The sequence below is a fragment of the Sapajus apella genome, unplaced genomic scaffold, assembly GCF_009761245.1.
Source record: "Sapajus apella isolate SASKATOON/1434 unplaced genomic scaffold, GSC_monkey_1.0 scaffold44, whole genome shotgun sequence".
NCBI classification, from domain to species: Eukaryota; Metazoa; Chordata; class Mammalia; order Primates; family Cebidae; genus Sapajus; species Sapajus apella.
Window position 1 is genome coordinate 2,482,681 of NW_022436984.1, and position 27,463 is coordinate 2,510,143.

Sequence of the window (27,463 nt, forward strand, 5' to 3'; positions counted from 1 at the left end):
GCGCAGCCCCGGGCTTACTCAGGTACCGGTGCTCGCCCCCGGGACGGGCCTCGCAGGCGAATCTCCATTTCCGAGTGTGCCAGGTCCCTCAGTTCGCTCTCGCCGCCGACCCCACCGCCCGCCTTGGGTGAGAAGGCCGCGTCCTCACGCCGCCTCCCGTGGGCGCCCTCATCTGCCTTCGCGGTTATCACACGCGCTCCCCGCGGCGGGCTCTGGGCTGCGGCGCCTGGCGAGGGCGGCAGTGGCCGCGCAGGCTGGGGCGTGGACTGCCCTCCGCCTGGCGGCGCAGCGGGTGGAGGTTCCGGGGGGAGGACGGGCAGCGCCGAGACCCGAGGCTGCTCCCGAAGCTTGGCTGCCTGCCCTGAGGGGGGGCCCTGGGCAGGCGCTCCCGTCACCACGTGGGGGGAATGGAGGTTTGGGGTGTTTTTAATAAATCCTGCCTCCTTGTGTCCCATTAAACACCTGCCCAGAATCTTGAGATCTGAGCTCCTGTGTCTCAGTGTCGGGCCCTTCGCCCGTGTCTCAGAATTAACGATTCTCTTACATGACATCCAGTAGAACAGGAGGCCGCCTAGCCGCGACCTTTTAAAAAGCCTCAGGTCGAGGCGGGCGGATGGCTTGAGGCCAGGATTCAAGAGCAACCTGGGCAACACAAAGAAAACCCCGTCTCTACAAGAAATAGTGTTTAAAAAAGTCAGCCGGGTGTGGTGGCGCGTGCCTGTACTCCCAGCAACTCCGGAGGCTGAGGCAGAAGAATCGCTTGAACCCGGGAGGCGGAGGTTGCCGTGAGCCAAGATCGTGCCACTGGACTCCAGCCTGAGCGACAGAGTGAAACTCCATCCCAAAAAAAATAAAATAAAATTAGCCGGGCACGGTGGCACGCACCTGTGGTCCTAGCGACTCGGGAGGATCATCTGAGCCCAGGAGGCGGAGGCCGAAGTGAGCTGTGTTGTCACCACTGCACCTCAGCCTGGGCGACAGAGCGAGACCCTGTCAGTCAGTCTTTGAAAGGCTGATAAGCCCATGCTCTGCAGACATTGAGATCATATCGATTTACAAATTGTTATGTTTTAAATACAGCATCTCTGTTATCAATACAATTTTAACATTTAAATTACATTTGCAGCCAGCTTGGCTCACCGCCTGTAATCCCAGCACTTTGGGAGGCCAAGATGGGAGGATCATGAGGCCAGGAGTTCGAGACCAGCCTGACCAACATGGTGAAACCCCATCTCTATTAAAAATACGAAAATTAGCCAGGTGTGGTCAAGACTGGGTATTAATCATCACAGGAAACTCGGGATGTAATCTCAGCTAATCAGGAGGCCGAGGCAGGAGAATCTCTTGAGCCCAGGAGGCGGAGGTTGCGCCACTGCACTCCAACCTGAGCAACAGACGGAGACTTCGTCTCAGAAAAATAATTGAAAAAAAATTAGCCTGATGTAGTGGCACTTGCCTATAATCCCAGCTATTCGGGAGGCTGAGGCAGGAGAATTGCTTGAACCAGGGAGGGTGAGGTTGCAGTCAGCCGATATCGCATCACTGCACTCCAGCCTGGGTGACAGAACAAGCCTCCATCTCAAAAAAAAAAAACCAAAAACATATATATATATATACACAAAAGTATATATGAGTAGCCTTATAGCTAGGGTTAGCTGGTTTTGTTTCCTTGGCAAAGTAACAGACAATAAGTAAAATTTGATTGCTTACTATGTGTCAAGTGTTTTACACGTGATTTTATTTAATATTTAAAAGTTATTTAGTGGTTAAAGAATATGGGACTTTGATATCAGTTCTGCATTCAAATTCTAGCTTTATCACTTAATTATGAGCCTTTGGGCAAATTTCTTAACTTCTTTAAGCCTCAAATTTCTCATCTAGAAAATAAGGATAAAATAATACCTACCACAAAGAAATGTTTTGAGAATTAAATGAGATAATACATGTAACATATTCAAGAGTGTCTGGTACATACTCTCAGTGCGCGACTGCACTCATAAGGAAGTTAAAGCTTACCTGCTTGTCCTGACTGAGTTGCCAATGGATATTGCCAGTAGGTTTTTCATATAGGCAAATGAATCCCCAAACAACTTCTGCTTGTTTCATTTTATAGCTGTGAACCACCACCCTTTATATTAACCCCAAAAGAAGAGATTTCAGATGCCTCTAGAATTTTTATGATTCACTTACTAAAAAAAGAGAGAAGAAAAAAATCCAGACATCCTATTCAAGTATGAATTCTGGCATGATTTTTTTTAATGTTCATGGAATCCATATAAAAGTTCATTAAAGGAGGCCAAGCGCAGTGGCTCATGCCTGTAATCCCAGCGCTTTGGGAAGTCTAGCACAGTTTTTTGTTACTTTAGATGAATATGCTTACATACAAATCTCAATTCTGTTACTAATTTTTCAATGGTAAAAGTGAAATCCAGTCCTATATAAAAAATAGAAACGAAACCCCGTTTCTACTAAAAATATAAAAATTAGCCAGGTGTGATGGCAGGTGACTGTAGTCCCAGCTATTTGGGAGGCTAAGGCTGGAGAATCGCTTGAACCCAGGAGGCAGAGGTTGCAGTGAGATTGTGCCATTGCACTCCAGTCTGGGCAACAAGAGCGAAACTCCGTCTCAAAAAAAAAAAAAAGAAAAGAAAGATTTTACTGGTGAGCATAGTTTCTCCTACTTCTTCTTTCCCCATCTCTTGCTCTTTCTAAAATGGCTCGTATTTTGATTTTCATTCTTTTCCTCTTGCTATCAGAACTCTCATTCTCTTAGTGTATCTAAATGAAGAGCAAAATTAAAAGATATCCCTAGCAGCTTGCAGAATTGTGAGCTAATTAAATCTCTTGTTTTATTATAAATTAAAAAAAAAAAAAGAAAGAAAAGATACCCCTAGGTAGAACTTGACCAAGACTGTAGCATTGATAGCTTCTCTCCTTCAGCTTGTTCTACACAACTTTCCTGCCAGTATTTGCTTATTAACATCAATGAATTTCTACTTGGAGAATTTCAGACATTTTCTTCTCATTCAGTTTTCTGATATTTTATATGAAATATCCCAACACATACACAAGGCTTTAGTGGAATAAAGACGCCTACTGTGGACATATTTTACCTTTTTGATTGATCGAAAATTTGCATTATAATTTATGAATATCCATGGTGGTTTTCATATAAAAGCACTATTTTAGGTTACTTACCATTGAATAAAACCTCCTGGAAAATGTGCCACAGTTATTTGTGTTTGGTACATTCCACCCAGGTCTAGCCCCAACACTCAAATTTGAAGAAGAATTCTTAGCCACGGTACCACTGATAACTCCACCCTAGAATTTGAGAAGCCTGACCACTATTTACTTTTTTCTATCTAGACTTAAGGCTGCTGCTCTTACTTTGAAAAAAATGTGCAGATGAGACCTCCAGCTGTTTTCCAGATGAGATGGGCAGAAAAGAGCAGAAAATTCTTAAGTCTCAGGGCTCAGTTTACCACCTATTCCTCTTTCTATGGAGTTTATATCCCACACCCCAAGTACATAATTGCCTTCAATTTGGCAGGACCTTAGGATCTAGGAAGAAAGGTGGGATGAGAGGAACAATTAGATAAGTATAATTTTCTCTGCCTAGTTCTTCAAAATGTAGCCCTGTACTATCTACAAAAAATAATTTTTAAATAATTTTTTTAAAACATGGTAGCCACTTGTGGCTATTAAACACTTGAAACTGAATAATTTAATTTTTACTTTAAATCTGAAAACTGAAGGAACATTTTTTTTCTTACAAATTATTTTTTAAATAGGACTGGCTTTCACTTTTACTGTTGAAAAATTAGTGTCAGAATTGAGATTTGTGTGTAAGCATATTCATCTAACAAAAAAAAAATTGATATATGTTGTAAGTAGAAAATGCACAGCAGATTTCAAAGACTTAGGATGTGAACTATCTCATTGATTTTTTTTTTTTTTTTTTTTTGAGATGGAGTCTTGCTCTGTTGCCCAGGCTGGAGTGCAGTGGTGCAATTTTGGCTCACTGCAACCTCAAGCAATTCTCCCATCTCAGCCTCCCGAGTAGCTGAGACTTCAGGTGCTCAGCACCAAAAATGGCTAATTTTTGTATTTTTAGTAGAGACGAGATTTTGCCATGTTGGCCAGGCTGGTCTCAAACTCCTGACCTCATGATCCGCCTACCTTGGCCTCCCCAAGTGCTGGGATTACAGGTGTGAGCCACCACATCCAGCCTCTCATTGATTTTTGTATTGATTACTTGTTAAAATGGTATTTTGGACATATTGGGTTACATAAACTATATTATTAAAAGTAATTTTATCTGTTTTGTAAGGTGGCTCTAAAAATACAAAATTACATATGTGGCTTGCATTGTATTGGATAGTGCTGCTGTAGCCTCACTATGTCCAATCTTATTTTCCAGTCCTTCCTTCAACAGGGAAATTTCAGAGAGTCAGGAAGGGCAATCTGTATCTATCTCACTCCTTGAACACCAAGGGAAGTATGGCTGTCTGAGCCACTGTGAGATTGCATTCAGAGGTTCTCAGTAGGGTCCTAGAGTAGTTTCCTGTGTTATTTATTCATACCTCCATTTCCCATTATGCTAGAAATATTTGACCACAAAAATAATACTAACTGTAGTAATTATGTGAACTAATCACCACCAAAGAAGGTGATGATTATATATATTGTTAAATATTGATAGATTAACTTTGTCTCAAAAAAATTTTTTTTTTGAGATGGAGTCTCCCTCTTTCGCCAGGCTGGAGTGCAGTGGCCCCAGGTTCGGCTCACTGACACCTCCGACTCCCTGGTTTAAACGATTCTCCTGCCTCAGCCTCCCAGGTAGCTGGGATTACAGGTGTATGCCACCACACCCGGCTAAGTTTTGTGGTTTTTTTTTTTTTTTAGGAGAGACAGGATTTAACCATGTTGGCCAGAATGATCTCTATCTCCTGACCTCGTGATCCACCCACCTCAGCTTCCCAAAGTGCTGGGATTACAGGTGTGATCAACCACGCACAGCCATGTCTCAAATTTTATTAGATTATAACAACATTCATTCATATACACTTATAATCAGTCATTCAAATAGCTTTGTCATACTCTTACTTTAGACCAGGGCAGTCATGGTGGCTCAAGCCTGTAATTCCTGCACTTTGGGAGGCTGAGGCAAGAGGATTGCTTGAGCCCAGCAGTTTGAGACCAGCCTGGGCAACATAGTGAGACCTCACCTCTACAAAAATATTTAAAAATTAGCCAGGTGTGGTGGCACACACCTGTGGTCCCAGCTACAAGGAAGCCTGAGATGGGAGGATCACTTGAGCCCAGGAGGTTGAGGCTGCAGTGAGCTGTAATCATGTGAGCATACTCCAGTCTGGGTGACAGAGGAGGATCCTGACACACACACACACACACACACACACACACACACACACACACACACACACACACACACGAAAAAAAGGAAAAGAAGAAAACAAGTCAATAAGTAAAATAAAAATTCGACCAATTTATGAAAAGCCTTCAAAGCACTTCTATATTTTTTGCTAGAATTGATTTCAACTTTTCAATAAATACCAAAAAATGCTTATTGAATAGGTGCATTTTATAATATATCAAGGAGTTTACCAATAAGGAGATATGGGATTTTTGTGTGTCGGGGGGTGCTTTGTAATATAATACTTGATAATAAGTTCTGGAAATAGTTTTCCTTGTTTTTTTGTTGTTGTTGTTGTTTTACATATATATATATATATATATTTTTTTTTTTTTTTAATAGAGATGGGGTTTCACCATGTTGGCCAGGATGGTCTCGATCTCTTGACCTCGTGATCCGCCCACCTTGGCCTCTCAAAGTGCTGGGATTACAGGCGTGAGCCACCATGCCCAGCCCAGTTTTCCTTGTTTATAAAAAATTTGAGGTAGCATATAACAACCTTATGATAAAATTATGTCAATTCAAACAGAATAGAAATGTTAGCAGGAAAAAAGACCACAAATAAATTATAAAGTCAGCATCATTTCTATAATTAACTTTCAATTTGGTGTTGAGTTCTGTAGCCAAAGCAAAATGGCATACAGTATCTTATTATTTAGGAAGAGGATGTATATTTGTTACTCAAAGGAAGCATAGCTTTTCCTAGCACTGGATTTCAAAAGCAATTTTATGGGGGTCACTGTCACAAATAATATTTTAATGGCAAGTTTAGTAACATTTTATATGACTTCATATGGTAGTATCATCCAATTGTTTTATATAAAATGTATGCATGTGATGAATAATTGTATGTTTTATTTTTACAGGAATATTGGAAAACCAAAATGAGGCACAATCAGATGTGTTGTGAGACACCACCTACCGTCACTGTTTATGTAAAATCAGGGTCAAATAGATCACATCCACCTAAAAAGGCCGCTACTCTGAAGCGTCCTATTTTTAAAGATAATTGGCAAGCATCTGATAAAAATACACATAATAACAACAAATCTAAACGCCCCAAAGGACCTTGTCTGGTTATACAGCGTCAGGAAATGACTGCTTTCTTTAAATTATTTGGTAGGTTTAAAATATTTTAATAGCAGTAGTTATAAAGAACTAAAAACCTAGAATGTAAACATCTAATTGTTTTCGTACTGATCAAAGAGGATATCATTATTTTTGTATTAAATTTCCCGTCTCCAACCAAATTTGTTTTTGTTTTAGTCTTTTTTATTTTTAATATTGGGTTTTTGTTTGTTTTGCTTCCTTATGGATTAAAAATTCATATTCATCTAGCTTCTAGACTACTTAAATCCATATGCCAAATGTAAATTCTGAACAATTCAACTTCATAGCCCATAGTATGAGGTTTGTTTGACCTAAAGTAAAAAACTACATAAAGACAGGTGAGCTAACTGACCCAGTTTGACTGAGCCTAAGGGGTTTCTCAGGACTTTCTCTGCTAAACCCAAGAAAACTAGGGAGCTTGGTCACACTAGAGAAGTTTCAGGATAACAGTTTGGGAACATTGTTAAAAATTATGCTTTATCAGGCCGGGCGCAGTGGCTCACGCCTATAACTCCAGCACTTTGGGAGGCCGAGGCGGGTGGATCACGAGGTCAAGAGATCGAGACCATCCTGGTCAACATGGTGAAACCCCGTATCTACTAAAAATACAAAAATTAACTGGGCATGGTGGCGTGCACCTGTAGTCCCAGCTACTCGGGAGGCTGAGGCAGGAGAATTGCTTGAACCCAGGAGGCGGAGGTTGCAGTGAGCTGAGAGCATGCCACTGCACTCCAGCGTGGGTAACAAGAGCGAAACTCCATCTCAAAAAAAAAATTTTTGCTTTATCATGTCCACATAATGAAATTAAGTTTGAATTTGTTTCAGTTATGAGACAGTGCTACTTTACTGATATATTTTGTAACATTGGCAAAAAGAAACTTCTTTATAGTACTGTACTCCTAACAAAGAAAGAGGAATTTTTTTTTTGAGGTAGGGTAATAAGGTAAACAGATTAGAAAAAGGGGTAGGATAGATGAGTTCTGAAAAGTGGTTGGAGTCATGAATCAAGTCAAGTAGATGCTACAGTCTGGTAGATCTAGATAACAAGCTTCCTTGTTTCTAGAGGAAGGTCAGGTGCATTAAAACAAGCTAGTTATGATTTAAAGAAAAGCGAAATGAAAAAATGAGATTGGACAAAATAAAAGATGTAAAAGGAAAAATATAAGGAATATAAGTAGAAAAAGATAAAAAGATGCTTCACCATCAGGATTTAGAATGTTAATAAAAGTTATTTTCATTAAGAGCAGAACCAAATTACTACCTGCAAACTTTTTTAGTACCCAAAACTCATCATGAGATACAAGGGAAAATACCTGGCTGTACCATTTTAGATAAGAAATATAAACAGATTTACTAGGCCAGGCGAGGTGGCTCATGCCTGTAATACCAGCACTTTGGGAGGCCAACGGGGGGCGGATCACTTGAGGCCAAGAGTTCGAGACTATCCTGGCCAACATGGTGAAACCCCATCGGCCATGGTGGCATATGCCTATAATTCCAGCTACCTGGGAGGGAGGCAAGATAATCACCTGAACCCAGGAGGTGGAGGCTACAGTTGAGCTGAGATCATGCCACTGCGTCCCAGCCTGGGCAACAGAGCAAGATTCTTTCTCAAAAAAGAAAATAAAATGCCAGGTGTGGTGGCTGATACCTGTAGCTCTTTGGGAGGCAGAGGCAGGTGGATTGCTTGAGTTTAAGAGTTCGAGATCAGCCTGGGGCAAAGTGGCGAAACCCCTTCTTTACAATACAAAAAAGGTTATCTGGGCATGGTGGCGTGCACCTGTAATCCCAGCTATTTGGGGGGCTGAGGTGGAAGGATCTCTTGAACCCAGGAGTTTGAGGCTACAGGTGAGTCAACATCATGTCACTGCACTCCAGCCTGGTTGACAAAGTGAGACCCTCTTTAAAAAAGGAAAAAAAAAAATCAAGGCAGAAATTATTATTCTCGGGAAATCAGTAGTTATTCTTGGAGCTTCCCATGTATTTGACAACACTGATGATAGTTTATTATACAAAAATGAATAGAAGTTGTGCCTTTTTTCTTAAAATGAGGGAGAGGAGCCTGGCATGGCAGCATGTTCCTGTAGTTCCAGTTACTCAGGAGTCTGAAGCCAGAGGATCACTTGAGCCCAGGAGTTCAAGGCCAGCCTGGGCAACATAATGAGACCCTGTGTCTAAAAAAAAAAAAAGATGGGGGGGAATGGAAAAAAAGCAGATTTTTCAGATTACATTCTGACAACTATTAATATATTTTGAGATTATATAGTTTAACCCTTTAAAATTGAAATAAATATTTTACCTACTTTCTAGATGTTATTACTTTAAACAATGTGTTTGTTGGTTATTTTATCCTAATAGTTTTTTCAAAATGTTAATTATAAATAACTAATGAATTATGAATCATTTTTATATAGACATTTTCATATGTATTTGAGTAACAGAAAGTGGAATAGAGATAAATAGGAGAGAAGAATGCAAAGCTAAAAATACTATTGGATATTAAGTAAACCAAACACTTCTACCATTCCCCTTCCAGTCCGAGCCATATATTAAGGCAAATCAGATGGGATGATGAAGGATAAGGCAGTAGTTTTTTGTGCAATCCTTGCAATGGTAAATACACCCAAGAACTGAAAACTACACCTTAGTTTTCAGTTATACCTAATTCATTCATTTTTGTTTTATTTCTAAGTACTGTGTATAATCTCTTGACATATAAATTAATTCTTCAAAAGGAAACATTCTGTTTTTAAAAGACAAGTTATAGCTGTCTTTTGTTGTAGATGACGATTTAATTCAAGATTTCTTGTGGATGGACTGCTGCTGTAAAATTGCAGACAAGGTAAATTTTGTAACAGTATAACCATTAACCAGCATTATAATGTAACTGAACCATTAGAGCTTCTTTTTTTTGTTTGTTTTTTTCCTGTGGTTTGTAACCATTAGAGCTTTAATGAGACCTTTTAGGAATTTTCTATCTTACTAGTTATGGTTAAGGAAAGAGCTAGCAGCCAGGCACAGCAGCTCACACCTGTAATCCCAACACTTTGGGAGGCTGAGCAGATCACTTGAAGCCAGGAGTTGGAGACCAGCCTGGGCAACATAGTGAGACCCCTATCTCTACAAAAAAATTAAAAATTAACCAGGCGTGGTGGCATGCACCTGTAGTCCCAGCCACCCCGCTGAGGTAGGAGGATCGCTTGAACCCAGGAGTTAGAGGATACAGTGAGCTATGATCGATTGTGCCACTGCATTCCAGCCTGGACAACTGGAATGCAAGACTTTGTCTCTAAATTAATTAATTAAGTTAAAATTTTAAAAAGAGCTAGCCTGCACTGTTCCTTCAAAGCAGAATCCTTACACATTAATTTCTGGAATTAGCACATAGCATAGATTTAGCCTATACTTGAGGAATTATAGAATATTATTGATTACATTTAAATGACCTTAAATCTATATCCGATTGGAAAACAAAACAAGTGTGTCGGCTTACACCTGAATTTTCAACACTTTGGAAGGCCATGGCAAGAGGATCACTTAAGCCCAGGAGTTCCTAGGCTTGGCAACATAGGAAGACTTGGGCTCCATACAAAAAAAAAAAAAAAATAGCTGGGCATGGTAACTCACACCTGTAATCCCAACTACTCAGGAGGCTGAGGCAGGATGATTGCTTGAGCCGGGTAGGTGAAGGCTGTAGTGAGCTGTGATACCACCACTGCACTCCAACCTGGGCGACAGAGCAAGACCCTGTCTCAGAAACAAATAAAAACCAAAAAACCACAAACAAAAAATCACTACAGACAATGCATTTTGATCAGTTATTACCTTTTATCAGGCTGTGGAGAAAAAATATTCTTGAGATTTACTTTACTAAGGCAGTCTGCATTTTAATATTTTGTAAGTAACTCAGAAAAGAAATCTAAGTAATTTTGTAAGGTAAAATTAGTTTAACATGTTCTTTAGGAATCAGTGTTTTATAAAAGAATGTCTAACTTACACACTGGGAGCAGCAATGTTTCTATGTTCTTTAGATTTTGTTGAATGGTTAAAATTTCAGCTTTGTGTCACACACCTGTGATCCCAGTGCTTTGGGAGACTGAAGCGGGTGGATCACCTGAGGTCAGGAGTTCAGTACCAGCCTGACCAACATGGAGAAACCCCTTGTCTACTAAAAAATACAAAAATTAACTGGACTATGTTGGCCTGCACCCATAGTCCCAGCTACTCGGGAAGCTGATACAAGAGAATTGCTTGATTGCAGGAGGCAGAGGTTGCAGTGAGCCAAGACTGTGCCACTGGACTCCAGCCAAGGTGACAGAGCAAGACTCTGTCTCAAAAATAAATAAATAAATAATGAAATAAAATTCCAGCTTTATATTTTTCAATTTTTTTCTTTTAGAGAAAACTTCCTCATGCTATCTAGTCTAAGAATTTTCAGCTTTGTAAATGCCTTTTTATACCAGGCAGTCACATTTGAAAATTAAGCGTGACTTTACATCACTGCTAGCCAACAGTAAAGGGAATGAATGGAAGGTTAGCTTATGATTATACTCACAAAGTTAGTACTGGGGTGAACATTTTTACTTAAGCTTAAGATGACAGGGATACACTAGAAGAAGGTTTATAAAGTTTTCTAAATTTCATTTTGGGAAATTTAAAACATACACAATTTAAAGTAAATAGAATAGAGCAAAGAGCCTCCATGTGCCTCTCATGTAGCTACAACAGATCATCAACTGTGACCATTCTTGTTTTTTCTAATGCTTTTCACCAAAAACTGGATTATTTTGAGGATGATCCCAGACTTTCTGACATTTTATCCATAAACATTTCATAATGTATCACTAAAAGTTAAGGGATATTTTAAAATAATTACCATGTCATGACACTTTAAAAAAATCAACAGTAATGCTGTAATATCAAATATCCAATTCATGTGGAGTCATGATTTTAAACTTTGTGGTTTAAAACAATAATGCTGTAATATCAAATATCCAATTTATGTGGAGTCATGGTTTTAAACTTTGTGGTTTTAAGGTGCGTTAAAGTTGCTGCACAGAAGGGGGCAGTGTTTGAAAAGTAACTAACCAGGGGTATCTTAACACTACTCCCAGAATCCTTTACTGAAGTTACTGTGAAAACTTGGTATCACCTTTGTGGCAAATCCTGTTACAATAGGATGAATAAATGTCTTATGAGAGATAATCTGATACATTATTATAACTTGTTTTTAATTTGGACAGAACCTGGCATATATTCTAATATCAGGCTAGAGATGTATCTCTCTTAATAATACATTTAAAACACAGTCTGCCCATGAAAATAGAGCCTTGTGATTCTAATTTCTGAAGTCATTTGGAAGTCATTTTTAAAAGTTATTTTAAAAAATGAGTATGGATGTCTGCAACTAAAAGGGCTTAGAAAAAATTATATATACACAGACATATACACAGATAGAGGTATTAAACATGGCAAATTTGGTGGATCTAAGTTAGGATGCATGGCTATTCATTTTGCTGTTCAATTTCTCTATAGGTTTGAAATTTAAATTAGATAAAAGTGGGATTTTTAGCTCAAAAAACTATTGGCTATAATAAAGCTTAGGAGTCCATTCTAGTTAATAATGATATAAAAAATAGTCAACAACTACTTTTCGCTGTTCACATGGTGGATTACAGGAAGCCAAAATGTAAGTACACAATTATGTAATAAGTAACACTTTATTGTTTTAGCATATTCATCAGAAAATTTTAAGTTAACTATTTTAAAGCAGTTTTATTTATGAAAGCAAAATATTAATTTTTAACTTTTTTCCTTATAGTATCTTTTGGCTATGACCTTTGTTTATTTCAAGAGGGCTAAATTTACTATAAGTGAGCATACCAGGATAAATTTCTTTATTGCTCTGTAAGTATATTTTATACTAAGTGATTTTTGTGTTATCTATTATATATATGACACCTTATTTAAAACAGAGGCCGTTTAAAACCTTATGTATATCTTTGAATAGTCCTGTATAAATGCTATACATTCTTTACTTTATTAGGATATTTTTATGCTTTTTTCATTTACCTTATCATGCTATATGGCTAATATTTCTTGTTCAGTATTCCACTTCAGTCTGTACTGGATGTTTTACATTTTCCAGAATGCTTCTGTATAAATTATCCCAAATTCTCCTCTTTGTGACTTAGATATTTTTTAAAACCAGAATATTCTCTGAAATTTTCAATTAATATATAGTAAAAATCACTATCATCGTTCCCCTTTTACATTGAACAACTTGTGGAAAATGCTCTAAACATAGTCTTTGTGGATCTATATCTACAACATAGCCATTATCCATATTTGATACCTTTAGTATTCACTGGCTTCTTTACTAAACACACTGAGCTGTGACAAAGGAATACGGTTTGTTTTCCATTCTTCCATTGACTTTATATTAGTTTATATTATCATTGTAATCTGTGAAATGGTTTTTCAATCTATAGATCAGAATTCTTTTAGAATTGGTATAATTTAAGAATATATTTCTGGCCAGGTGTGGTGGCTCACACCTGTAATCCCAGGATTTTGGGAGTCCAAGGCAGGTCGAGAGTTTGATACCAGCCTGGCCAATATGGTGAAAGCTCCTCTCTACTAGAAATATAAAAATTAGCCGGGCATGGTGGTGGGCACCTATAATCCCAGCTACTCAGGAGGCTGAGGCAGGAGAATTGTTTGAACCCAGGAGGTGAAGTTTGCAGTGAGTGAGCTAAAATCACACCACTGCTCTCCAGCCTGGGAGGTAGAGTGAGACTCCATTTCAGAAAAAAGTGTGTGTGTGTATGTATATGTAAACACACACATACATATATATATTTGGATATAATGCTGCAGTTGGGAATGTGTGAATATATATATATATATATATACACATATTTTTGAGATGGAGTCTCACTCTGTCACTCAGGCTGGAGTGCAGTGGTGCAATCTTGGCTCACTGCAACCTCCACCTGCTGGGTTCAAGTGATTCTCCTGCCTCAGCCTCCCAAGTAGCTGGGATTATAGGAGCCTGGTACCACACCAAACTAATTTTTTGAATTTTGAGTAGAGATTGGGTTTCACCATGTTGGCCAGACTGATCTCAGACTCCTGACCTCAAGTGATCCACTCACCTCAGCCTCCCAAAGTGCTAGGATTACAGGCGTAAGCCACCACACCCAGCCACATGAATATAATTTTAAGTGTTTAACCAGAGAACACATATAAAACATATTTAAGTTGAATACCACAACAGCTGTCAGCACTGAAGAATAAGTTTTTACTCAAGGTGTATTTAATTCAGAATCAAAGACTTATTAAAGAAATAGGACTAACCTGGGTACAGTGTCTCATGACTGTAATCCCAGGATTTTGGGAGGCTGGGGCAGGAGGATTGCTTCAGGCCAGAAGTCCAAGACCAGCCTGGAAAACATAGCAAGTCTCTACAAAAATAAAATAGCCAGGCATGGTGGCATGTGCCTGTAGTGCTAGCTACTTGGGAGGCTGAGATGAAGAGGATCACTTGAGCTCAGGAGTTCAAGGCTGCAATGAGCTTTGATCACTACTGTATTCAAACCCGGACAGCAGAGCAAAAACACTGTCAGAAGAAAAAGAAAGAAAAAAAAATAGGACTAGAAGAAACTGATTTCTACACGTATTCAGGAGATACATTTTCAAGTACATAAGGAAAAATGAACTCAAAATTGGGTACAATTGCCAAATTGGAAAAATAGAATAGTATTAGCTAGTACTGAGTATTATGTGCAAGGCACCACAAAAAATTTTAATATAATATTAACTCATTTAATCTTCCCTATGAAATTTTGTATTATCCCTGTTTTACAGATGAGGAAACTGAGACTTAGGAAGATTAAGTACTTTGTTTTGTTTTGTTTTGTTTTGTTTTGTTTTGTTTTGTTTCGAGATGGAGTCTTGCTCTGTCAGTCAGGCTGGAGTGGCATGGCTTGGTCTCAGCTCACTGCAACTTCTGCCTCCTGGGTTCAAGTGATTTTCCTGTCTCAGCTTCCCAAGTAACTGGGATTACAGGTGCCCACCACCATGCCTGGCTAATTTTTGTATTTTCAGTACAGACGGGGTTTCACCATGTTGGCCAGGCTGATCTCAAACTCCTGACCTTGTGATCTACCCAACTAGGCCTCCCAAAGTGCTGGGATTACAGGGGTGAGCCACCGTGCCCGGCCGAAGACTAAGTACTTTCTAAGAGCAAACAAGTTAGTAAGCAGCAAAGCAGAGGCACAAACTCAGGAGTGGTTTATCAATGACCAAATTCAGCCATCGACCACTAAGTTAAATTGCATTTATATATCTCAGTATTGTATCTGTATGTTGATGCAATATTTATTTTGTAGTTTTTTTTTACCTGAGAATTAAAAATAAACCAAAAGAAGCTTTAGTTTAAATCTTACTAGATGCCTGAAAATGAATGTTTTGTTTTGTGAAGTTATTATCAGTAGAGCACGAGTCAGTTTATGCAATACCATTATCTGTCAGATTTTATTGCATGTTGTATTATATAAGCTCCATATTAAAGCTTATAATTTCCATTTTAAGCCTAATCATACTTTTTGTATGGACTCAATAGTTCTCCTCATTAAATATTTCAGCCATAGTTCTGAAGCTCAAGTTCTTTTCCTTTCTACTTAGTTTCTTACAATGTTTCCTTTCTGTATATTCTTTTTTTTTTTTTTTTTTTTTTTAAACAGTCTTGCTCTGTCACCCAGGCTGGAGTGGTGCAGTGGTGCAATCTCCGCTCACTACAACGTCCGTGTAGTTGAACTCAACTGCACATTCAGGTGATTCTCCTGCCTAAGCCTTCCAAGTAGCTGAAATTACAGGCGCATGCCACCACGCCCAGCTAATTTTTTTTTTTTAATTTTTATTAGAAATGCGGTTTCACCGTGTTAGCCAGGATGGCTTTGATCTCCTGACCTCATGATCCACCCTCCTTGGCCTCCCAAAGTGCTGGTGTGACAGGCGTGAGCCACCGTGCCCATCCTCCTTTAGACTCTGAACTTCTATTATTCTTCTTCCATCTTCCCTTTCAGAATTATTTGTTTCATACTTCTTGCCTTCTCTACTTAATTGTAGGCTCCTTATGGGCAAGGAACATAAAACTCGTTATTTCATCCTCCGATTACCAACATATGGGAGGTTCTTAATTTTTTTTTCTTTTTTTTTTAAGACAGGGTCTCACTCTGTCACCCAAATTGGAGTGCAATGGCATGATCTTGGCTCACCACAACCTCTGCCTCTAGGGTTCAAGTGATCTTCCTGCCTTAGCCTCCTCAATACAGTAGCGGGGACGACAGGCTCACACTACCACAGCTGGCTAATTTTTTTTTTTCTTGTAGAGATGAAGTTTTCCCATGTTGCTCAGGCTGGTCTGAAACTCCTGATTTCAAGCCATCCGCCCACCTCGGCTTCCCAAAGTGCTGGAATTACAGGCATGAGCCATACACTTGGCCTTCTGGCTGCTTTTAAGACCTCTTTTTCTTTGGTGTTTGGCACTGGTTTCTTTTTAATAACCTGCTTGGGATTTGGTAAGCTTTCTGGATTTGAAGATTAAGGATGGATTTTTTTTGTTTTTGTTTTTTTACTTTTTTTCTCTCTCTTTCTCTCTCTCTCTCTTTTTTTCCCCCCCGGGACTCAGCTGATGCCAGGGGGTGTTGCTGCCAACTGCCCCAGGGCCCAGCCTGAGCCCTTTTGTTTTTGTTTTTGTTTTTGTTTTTTGGGACAGTCTTGCTCTGTTACCCAGGCTGGAGTGCAGTGGTGCCATCTCGGCTTACTGCAGCCTCCGCCTCTGGTTCAATTCTCATGAGTAGCTGGGATTACAGGTATTAAAAATACAAAAATTAGCCACCATGCCCAGCTAATTTTTGTATTTTTAGTAGAGATGGGGTTTCACCATATTGGCCAGGCTGGCCTTGAACTCCCGACCTCAGGTGATCCACCCACCTCAGCCTCCCAAAGTGCTGGGATTACAGGCATGAGCCACCATGCCTGACCTGAAGATTGATGCCTTTCAACAGACAACTCAGAAAATTCTATCCACTGTCTTCAAATATTCCCCTTCCTCTGCTATCTCCTTTTGAAACCAGTTAAACTTGTTATGCCTCACTCAGTCTTCCACATCACTTACCTTTGATCTTTTTTCTTTTTCTTTCTTTTTCCTTCTCTCTCTCTTATCTCCCTCCCTCCCTTCCTCCCTCACCTACTTCTTTCTTCCCTTTCTTTCTCTCTCTTTCTTCTTTCTCTCTTTCTCTTTCTCTTCTCTCTCTCCCTCCCTCCCTCACTTCTTTCTTGTTTCTCTTTCTTTCTTTCATTCTTTCTCTCTCTCTCTCTCTTTCTTTCTTTGAGTTTCACTCTAGGCTGGAGTGCTTTTTTCTTTTTCCCACCCTCCCTCCTCCCCTTCCCCTTCCCCTTCCCCTTCCCCTTCTTTCCTTCCTTCCTTCCTTCCTTTCCTTCCTTTCCTTCTTTCCTTCCTTCCTCAGAGTCTCACTCTAGGCTGTAGTGCAGTGGTGTGATCTCAACTCACCGCAATCTCCACCTCTAGGGATCAAGCAATTCTCCCACCTCAACCTCTCAAATAGCTGGGGACACAGGCATGCACCACCACACCCAGCTAATTTTGTATTTTTTTGTAGAGACAGAATTTCTCCATGTTGCCCAGGCAGGGTCTCAAACTCCTAAACTCAACCAATCCACCTGCCTTGACCTCCTAAAGTGCTGGGATTACAGGCATGAGCTACCACTGCACCCATCCCCATCTTTGCTATTTTCTATCCATGTTCCTTTGGGCTGCATTTTGGATCATTTATTTAGATTTATCTTTCAGTTCACTGATTTTATCTTCATCTTATGTCCAATATGCTAGTTAATTTCATTATAAAATTTTCTGTTTATAAAAGTTGTTTTCTTATTTTTCAAATATAGTTATCCATTTATCATATTATCAAGGTACTTTTAATTTTTTTATATGTACTGGAGATAAATATTCTTTTTTTTTTTTTTTTTTTTTTTGAGACGGAGTTTTGCTCTTGTTACCCAGGCTGGAGTGCAATGGCGTGACCTTGGCTCACCGCAACCTCCGCCTCCTGGGTTCAGGCAATTCTCCTGCCTCAGCCTCCCGAGTAGCCGGGACTACAGGCACGCGCCACCATGCCCAGATAATTTTTTGTATTTTTAGTAGAGACGGGGTTTCACCGTGTTGACCAGGATGGTCTCGATCTCTTGACCTCGTGATCCACCCGCCTCGGCCTCCCAAAGTGCTGGGATTACAGGCGTGAGCCACTGCACCCGGCCGGAGATAAATATTCTTATATTTTTGTGTCTTTTCCAGTATCTGTTTATGCTCTTGGTATCTTGTTCCCTTACGTGTTTTGTAATATTTTTATTGTAAGTTGACCGTTTTTCTTGGAAGTCATCTGTGGGATTTGTATTATTTCCAATGAGAACTCTAACCCATCCTTATTTTTTCTCTTACTACTTTTAAGATCTGCTCTTTATCACTGGTTTTGAGCAATTTGATTATGCTGTTTATTGGTTTAATTTTCTTCATGTTTCATGTGCTCTGAAGTTCATTAAACTTCTTTGTAGGTTTATAGTTTTTATTAAATTTCAAAAACTTTCAGCTGTTATTCCTTCAAATGTCTTCTGTCCACCTGATTTTCTGTCTGACCTTTTCAGATTACAGGGCATCAAAAGAGTCCTGCATTGTTATTGATACTGGCTGTCAGAGTCTCCAGTTCCACCTATTTATTGAAGTCCCACATCAAACTGATGCTGTTTATTAATTTAATTTCTTTTTCTTTTCTTTTCTTTCTTTTTTTTTTTTTTTTTTTTTTTTTTTTTGAGACAGAGTCTTCTGCTGTCACCCACGCTGCAGTGCAGTGGCACAATCTCAGTGGTTCACTGTAACCTCTGCCTCCAAGTTCAAGCGATTCTCCTGCCTCAGCCTCCCAAGTAGCTGGGATTAAAGGCACGGCCCATCATGCCCAGCTAATTTTTGTATTTTTAGTAGACATGGGGTTTCACCTTGTTGGCCAGGCAGGTCTTGAACTCCTGACCTCAAGCAATCCACCCACCTTGGCCTCCCAGAGTTCTGAGATTATAGGTGTGAGCCTGCACTGGCACTGATGCTCTGTTGATGATTTTTGTTTCTCTTTATTCTGTGTATTTCATCTTTAATAGTTTCTGTTATGTATTCAATTCACAGATGTTTTCTTTGTGGTATTTAATCTGCCATTAATCCTAATCAGTGTATTTTTCATTGTACACATTGTAGTTTTCATCTCTAGAAGTATATTTTCAATATGTACTTAAGTTTTTGAACAGACAGAATAGTTATAACAGTTTAAGTGTCCTTATCTTTTTTTTGGTTTTTTTTTTTTTTTGAGACAGAATTTCGCTCTTGTTACCCAGGCTGGAGTGCAATGGCGCGATCTCGGCTCACCGCAACCTCCGCCTCCTGGGTTCAGGCAATTCTCCTGCCTCAGCCTCCTGAGTAGCTGGGATTACAGACACGCGCCACCATGCCCAGCTAATTTTTTGTAGTTTTAGTAGAGACGGGGTTTCACCATGTTGACCAGGATGGTCTCGATCTCTTGACCTCGTGATCCACCCGCCTCGGCCTCCCAAAGTGCTGGGATTACAGGCTTGAGCCACCGCGCCCGGCCTGTGTCCTTATCTTTTATGTCAACCATGGGTATCAGTTTTGGGTTGATTTTGATTTCTTTTTTCTTTTCTTTTTTTTTTTTTTTTTTTTTTTGAGACAGAGTCTTGCTCTGTTGCGCAGGCTGGAGTGCAATGGCACAGGTCTTGGCTCAATGCAACCTCCACCTCTCGGGTTCAAGCGATTCTCCCACCTCAGCCTCCTGAGTAGCTGGGACTACAGGTGTGTGGTACCATACCTGGCTATTTTTTGTGTGTGTTTTTAGTAGAGATGGGGTTTTACTATCTTGGCCAGGCTGATCTTGAACTCCTGGCCTCGTGATTCACCCGCCTCGCCTCCCAAAGTGCTGGGATTACAGGCAAGAGCCACTGTGCCCGACCGATTTTGATTTCTTATTCTCCTTATGATGAGTCATGTTTTCCTGCTTCTGTGCATGGCTGGTCCCCCTCAAGTATTTAGCAGAATACCGAGTTTCATATGTGTGTAAGAAAATTACCTGAATCTGGGGAAAGATGTTAAGAAAAGATTAGGAGGAAAGATGCCTAGCATTCACATAGGGCTGCAAATAGTGCCTGTTCCCACCAGCCAGGCTGAAAAGATTTATAATTCATGGAGCATTGAAAAGATCTTGCCTCAGTAGTGAGGAATAACTAGCCCCAGACTGAACATTGCTCCAGATCCACCTAAAAAATCATAAAAGCAACATCTGAAAGGATCAGATTATTTCAAAGTAACTTTAACTGCATCCAAGAACAAAGCTCAAGATTTATAGGAATAAGAAATACCTAGAATCCAACAAGATAAAATTAACTATGTCTCTATTTTTGAACTGCATTGCCTTAAGTGAGGTTGAACACCTTTCATGTGTTTTTCAGTCACTCTTATGTCTTTTCGTTAGTATAAATGACCTATTTCTGTCTTTTACCCGTTTCTTTTTTGGGTTGTGATCTTCTTTGTTAGGTATCTGGCCAATACAGTTGAAGAAGATGAAGAAGAAACCAAGTATGAAATTTTTCCATGGGCTTTAGGGAAAAACTGGAGAAGATTGTTCCCTAATTTCTTAAAGTTAAGGGACCAGCTCTGGGATAGAATTGACTATAGGGCTATTGTAAGCAGACGATGCTGTGAGGAGGTAAGAATTTTAAAATGCTTTATATATGTAATCTTTGTTTTCTGTTTATCTAATTATCAATTTTTTTTGATGTGCTTCTAATGTTTTGGTATTCTGTTTTTTGTTTTGTTTTGTTTTTGTATATGTAGAGTAGACCATTGATCATTACCATGAATACAACTTGTGTATTACAATGTTGCTGTCTTATTATCACCATAATTAAAAACTGCTGGCTGGGCTCAGTGGCTAACGCCTGTAATTCCAGCACTTTGAGAAGCTGAGGCAGGTGGATCTCCTAAGGTCAGGCAGGAGTTCAAAATCAGCCTGGCCAACATGGTAAAACCTCATCTCTACTAAAAATACAAAAATTAGCCAAGCATGGTGGCAGGTGCATGTAATCCCAGCTACCTGGGAGGCTGAGGCAGGAGAATCACTTGAACCCAGGAGGCAGAGGTTGCAGTGAGCTGAGATGGTGCCACTGCACTCTAGACTGGGTGACAGAATGAGACTTCATCTCAAAAACAAACAAAAAATTGTCATTTCTTTTTTCAGAGCAGCCTATTTCTATAGTAAGTACTTTTAATGTACTTCTTATGTCTATATCATAAATATATCAAAAAAGGGTGATATGAACAGACCAAAATATCTTATTTAGGATTACAATAACACTGGAGTTGAATGATAATTTCTGTTCAATAAAGTTAGTGAAATTTCAGGTTCCCAAAATTGAAACACATATATTAAATGGTATACAATTTAAATATTCTTTAAAATCATAACTCTTTTCACATAGAATATATTGTTTTCTTGATGCCAAATCTTATTAGGACAAGTCCAGGAGCAGCGGCTCACGCCTGCCATCCCAGCACTTTGGGAGGCCAAGGCAGGTGAACCATGAGGTCAGGAGCTGGAGACCAGCCTGGCCAACATGGCGAAACCCTTGTCTCAAAAAAAAAAAAAAAAAAGAAATCTTATTAGGACAAATCAGCAGGACACTAAAAATTTAACAGTTATTTTATCAAATGTTCTGGTTTTCAATAAGGTCAGTATTTCAAACTACAGAAAAATTCTAGAGTAGAAAATTAAATGGAAAGCAGTGGCCACTGTAAGCTCTAGTATTAGTTCAGAAAAGTTTGATAAATGTGGGCTACTTGATGCACTTTGCAAATCTTAAGTTTTGATAGAATTAACTTATTCATTTATATATTGATTTAATGAGTACTTAGTAAATATCTACTAGAAACTATATTATTTCTTTTAATTTAAAAAGGGCAGCTGGGCATAGTAGCTCACACAGGTAATCCCAGCACTTTTGGAGGCTAAGGTGTCTGGATCGCTTGAGTCCAGGAGCTCAAGACCAGCCTGGGTAACATGGTGAAACCCTGTCTCTACAAAAAATACAAAAAAATTAGGTAGGGGTGGTGGTGCACATCTGTAGTTCCAGCTACTTGGGAGGCTGTAGTGGGAGAATCACCTGAGTCCAGGAAGTTCAGGCTGCAGTGAGCTGTGATCATGCCACTGCACTCCAGCCTCAGCAATGGAGGAAGACCCTGTCCCAAAAAAAATAAAAATAAAAAAAGGCTTGAAGCAAAAATAGAAATATTACATCTATTAATTCTGGGCAGTAGGAATATAGATGTTTGTTATATTATTCCTAATGCTTTTTCATAATTTTAAAATTTATCAACATTTTTTTCACACCGCCACCACCCAAATTTTTTTTTTTTTTTTTTTGAGACGGAGTTTCGCTCTTGTTACCCAGGCTGGAGTGCAATGGCACGATCTCGGCTCACCGCAACCTCCGCCTCCTGGGCTCAGGCAATTCTCCTGCCTCAGCCTCCTGAGTAGCTGGGATTACAGGCACATGCCACCATGCCCAGCTAATTTTTTGTATTTTTTTTAGTAGAGACGGGGTTTCACCATGTGACCAGGATGGTCTCGATCTCTTGACCTCGTGATCCACCCGCCTCAGCCTCCCAAAGTGCTGGGATTACAGGCTTGAGCCACGGCGCCCGGCACCACCCAAATTTATATCAACATTTTTAAAAAGATTAATGGAACTTATTTCCTCTTCAAAAAGGTCACCTTATTTAAATGAATTTAGTTCCTTTATCCTTATCACAATACTTTGTTTCCTTCTATATCACTGAACAAAATTTGTGATTATTTATTTGCCTCTCTATTGTCTAAACAATAAACTGCAAATGTAATGAAGTGAAACATCTAGTACATTTCTAATATCTCCCATCTCTGTCTTCACACTTAAATTACAACAATCATGCATTATTCTCTTTTACTGAGAAAACAGAAGCAGTAGAACAGACTGTCAGTATGCTCACATTTTATTGTTTATCCTACCTACATGCGTACCCATATATTCTGCCTTCCTTGTGTTACTGTGAAAGAATGATCTTTGTTCCTGTCCAAGTCTATTTGTGCACTAGATCTCATCTTTTCTTACCTTCTCAAGGACATCACATTCCAGTAATTGTCCCCTTTCCAGCATTTCACTTTTTAAATTTTATTGGGTCACTGCCATCAGAATACAGAATTACACTAAGATGTCCATCAATAAAAACAACAAAAACTTTATCCCCCAGCTACCACTACATTTCTCTTCTTTGCTTCCCTCGTAACTAAACTCTTGGAAGAATTGCTTGTATTCTCTCTCTGCTTTGAACCTGTTATATAAAGTCTTTTTCCCATCATTCTGTAGAAACTCGTTAGGGCACCAAATATCTCTATATGGCCAAATCCAAAGGTTAATTATTAGTCCTCAATCTACTCAACTTAGCAGGATTTGACATTATCCCTCATTTCTTCCTGAAACGCTGTCTCCACTTGGGTTTGAGGATACCAGGGTTTTTTAAAGTCACTTTTGCCAGTTCCTTTTCACCTCACCAACTTCATTAGAGTGCCCTTAGGCTCAGACTTAGTATCTCTTCTCCTTTCGATTGGTATTAGCTTATTAGGTGACTTCATTCACTCTCAAGGCTTTAACACTAACAACTGATACTTTCTCCCAATTCCAGATCTGCATACTAAATGGCCTGATATTTTTTGTCTAATTGATATCTCAAACTTAACATGCCTAAAATTAAACTCCTGACTCCTTGACATAGACCTCCACATCTGTTCCTTCTGCTGTCTTCCACATATTCATAAATAGCAACTCTATCCTTTTAGTTGCTCAGGCCAAAAACGATACTATTTCCATTGACTTCTTTTTATTATATTCGTACCTTGAAAAATTATCCAGCATTCTACCATTTCTTACCACCTTCACCACTAGATTACTGTACTTTTGTCACTTCTTGCCTCGATTATTGGCATAAATTTCCAGTCTCTCCTACCTCCCACCTTTTTTTTTTTTTTTTTTAATGCAGGGTCTGGCTAGGCACAATGGCTCATGCCAGTAATCCCAGCACTTTGGGAGGCCGAAGTAGGTGGATCATGAGGTCAGGAGTTCGAGTCTAGCCTAACCAACATGGTGAAACCCCATCTCTACTAAAAATATAAAAATTAGCTAGATGTGGTGGTGTGTACCTGTAATCCCAGCTACTCAGGAGGCTGAGACAGGAGAATTGCTTGAACTCAGGAGGCAGAGGTTGCAGTGAGTTGAGTGCACTCCAGCCTGAGCAACAGAGCAAGACTCAAAAAAAAAAAAAAAAAAAAAAAAGACAGGGTCTTACTTTGTTACCCAGGCTGGAGTGCAGTGGTGTGCTCATGGCACACTGCAGCCTCAACCTGCTAGGCTCAAGCGATCCTCCTGTCATTAGCTTAGCCTCCCAAGTAACTGAGACTACAGGCATGTGTCACCATGCCTGGCTAATTTAATTTTGTAGAGATGGGGTCTCACTATGTTGCCCAGGCTGGTCTTGAACTCCTGTGCTCAAGCAATCCTTCCAACTTGGCCTCCCAAAGTGCTGGGATTGCAGGTGTGAGCCACCATATGCAGCTATAATCTATTTTTCATACAGCACCCAGAGTAATTTTTTTTTTTTAGGCAAGTCAAATCATGGCTTCTCTACTCAAAAGCCTCCAGTGGCTTCCAGCCTTACATAGGGTAAAAGACAAAGTCCTAGTCATGGTCCTACATGGCCTACCAGCCCTCCTCCCTCATTTCTTTGATCTCATCTCATATTTTTGCTCTTCCACTCAAGCTACACTGGCCTCCTTACCTCAAAGATACCAGTTACACTCCTATCTCATGGTCTTTGCACTTACTATTCCTATAACCTGGAATGTTGTTCCCCAGATATCAGTATGCTTCACTTCCTAATTACATTCAGCATTCTGCTTAAATGTCACCTCAGAGAGACCTTTCCTTGTCACCTGATATAGAGTAGTATCTTTCTCCATGGAATAGAAATGTCCAGAAATAAACCCTCAGTTATGTTCAATAGAATTTTGACAAGGGTACCAAGAAAATTCAATGGGAAAAGGGTAGTCTTTTCAGCAAATGGTGCTGGGAAAATTGGATTATCTACATGCAAAAGAATGAAGCTGAACCTCTAGTTTATACCATATATATAAAAATTAACTCAAAATGGATCAAAGACCTAAATGTAAAACTTAAAACCATAAAACTCTTAGAAGAGGCCAGGCACAGTAGCTCATGCCTGTAATCCCAGCACTTTAGGAGGCCAAGGCAGGCAGATCGCAAGGTCAAGAGATCAAGACCATCCTGGCCAACATGGTGAAACCCTGTATCTACCAAAAATACAAAAATTAGCTGGGTATGGTGATACGTGCCTGTAGTCCCAGTTACTCGGGAGGCTGAGGCAGGTTCAATTGCTTGAACCCAGGAGGCGGAGGTTGCAGTGAGCCGAGATCCCGCCACTGCACTCCAGCCTGGCGCCTGGTGACAGACAAGACTGTCTCAAAAAAAAAAAAAAAAAAAAACTCTTAGAAGAAAACATAGGAGTAAGTCTTTGTGACCTTGAATTAGGTTTCTTAGATATGATACCAAAAGTAACAAGTAACAAAAGAAAATATAAAGTGGACATCATCAAAATTAAAACCTTTTGTCCTTCAAAGGATACCAAGTGAAGAGATGACCCACAAAATGAAGAAAAAATTTTTGCAAGTCATCTATTTGATAAGTCTTGTATCTAGAAATATAAAGAGCTTTACCACTTAATAATAAAAAGGCAATCAATAAATGGGCAAAGAATCTGAATAGACATTTGTCCAAAGAAGGTATACTAATTGCTAACACACACACACACACACACACACACACACACACACACACACACACACACACAAAGATGTTCAACATCATTAACCGTTTCAGGGATTACAAATCAAAAGCTTGATGAGATATTACTTCACACCCACTATGATGGCTATAAACAAAATAAAAGTATTGGAGAGGATGTGGAACCGTCATACACATCTCATGGAAATGTAAAATGGTGAAGTTTCTTTGCATAACAGTCTAGAGTTCCTCATAAGGCTAAATATAGTTACTCTATCACCTAGCAAGTCTACTCCTAGATATATGACAAAAGAAAAAAACAAAACTATGTCCACACAAAAACTTTAACATGAATGTTCATAGCATTATTCATAATAGACAAAGTAGAAACAATCTAAATGTCCATCAACTGATAGAATGGATAAACAAAATAAGGTATATCCCTACAATGAAATATTACTTGACAATTAAAAGGAATGAAGTACCTGGTACAAGCTACAACACAGATAAACTTGACAACATTATGTTACATAAAGTTTGTCACAAAGGATGACATATTGTATGATTCTATGTATATGAAATGTCCAGAATAGACAAATTCAGAGACAGAAATAGATTAGTAGTAATTATGGGTTGAGGGAAGGGAGAAAGTGGAGTGTAATTGCTTTATTTATACAGTGATGAAAATGTTTCAAAATTAACCGTGGTAATGGTTGCTCAACTCTGAATATACTGAATATCATTGAATTGTACATTTCAGTTGGATGAATTGTAAGGTATTTTAATTAAATTTCAAAGCTGTTAAAATTTAAAGTGGCTCCTCCCACTATTACTCTGTATTCCCTTTCTCACTTCCAATTTTCCTCAAAGCACTCAACCATCATATAACAGACTCCTTTTTATTTATTTATCTGGCTAATAAATTTCCTCCCACTAAAATACAGATTCCAAGAGAGCAGGGTCTTTGTTTTGCTTTTTTTTTTTTTTTTTTTCCCTGAAACAGGGTCTCATTCTGTTACCCAGGCTGCAATGTGTAATCATAGCTCACTGCAACCTTGAACTCCTGGGCTCAAACAGTCCTCTCACCTTGGCCTCGCAAAGTTCTGGAATTATAGACGTGATGAGCCACAGTGCCTGACCCTTTTTTTTTTTTTTTTTTTTGAGATGGAGTTTCATTCTGTCACTTAGGCTGGAGTGCAGTGGCGCCATCTCAGCTTACTGCCACGTCCACCTCCCAGGTTCAAGTGATTCGCCTGCCTCACCCTCCTGATTATCTGGGATTATAGCTGGGATTACAGTCATGTGCCACCACGCCTGGCTATTTTGTAGAGACAGAGTTTTCACCATGGTGGTCGGGCTGGTCTCAAACTCCTGATTTCAAGTGATCTGCCTGCCTCACCCTCCCAAAGTACTGGGATAGTACTGGGATTACAGGCATGAGCCACTGCCCCCAGCCTTATTTTGTTCTTATTCTATCTCCAGTGCCTCGAACAGTACAGTACCTGGCACGTAGTAGGTAGTCAATGAATGGAGCTTCCAATTCTTTTTCATACCTTCTTATCCATGAAATAGGGAAACAATAAACTATAAAATAATTCTTCACTGAGCTCACTTTGCACTGCCCCTTACTCCAGTGGCAGATAGAGATGCTGTTCTTTTGGCTGTTCCAACCACCTACATTTGAATCATGTTGGCATACAGAAAAGGTATTTGCCTAGTAGATTTCATACTGTTAAGTGTTCACTGGACAACTATTTATAAATAACACACCAAGTTCAGTGCCCTGGGAGTGTATTGTAAAGAAGTATTATATCACCCCATTCCCGTTCCTGAAGTAGTAAGACAGACTTCTGAAAATTTAAGCATTTAAATTTGTTACTGAAA

The 27,463-nt window shown here is 39.4% G+C and overlaps 1 protein-coding gene across 1 annotated transcript in view; it reads left to right on the plus strand.

Moving 5' to 3' along the window:
• Positions 1–5,813: 5,813 nt before the first annotated feature.
• The window catches only part of SPDYA (speedy/RINGO cell cycle regulator family member A), a 41,686-nt gene continuing 20,036 nt past the window's right edge, over positions 5,814–27,463 (plus strand). The window contains exons 1-4 of the mRNA XM_032301374.1: positions 5,814–6,559; positions 9,334–9,392; positions 12,372–12,457; positions 20,226–20,397. Of these exons, the coding sequence (XP_032157265.1) occupies positions 6,325–6,559; positions 9,334–9,392; positions 12,372–12,457; positions 20,226–20,397 (552 nt within the window). The 5' untranslated portion in view covers positions 5,814–6,324. The remainder of the gene's footprint in view (positions 6,560–9,333; positions 9,393–12,371; positions 12,458–20,225; positions 20,398–27,463) is intronic.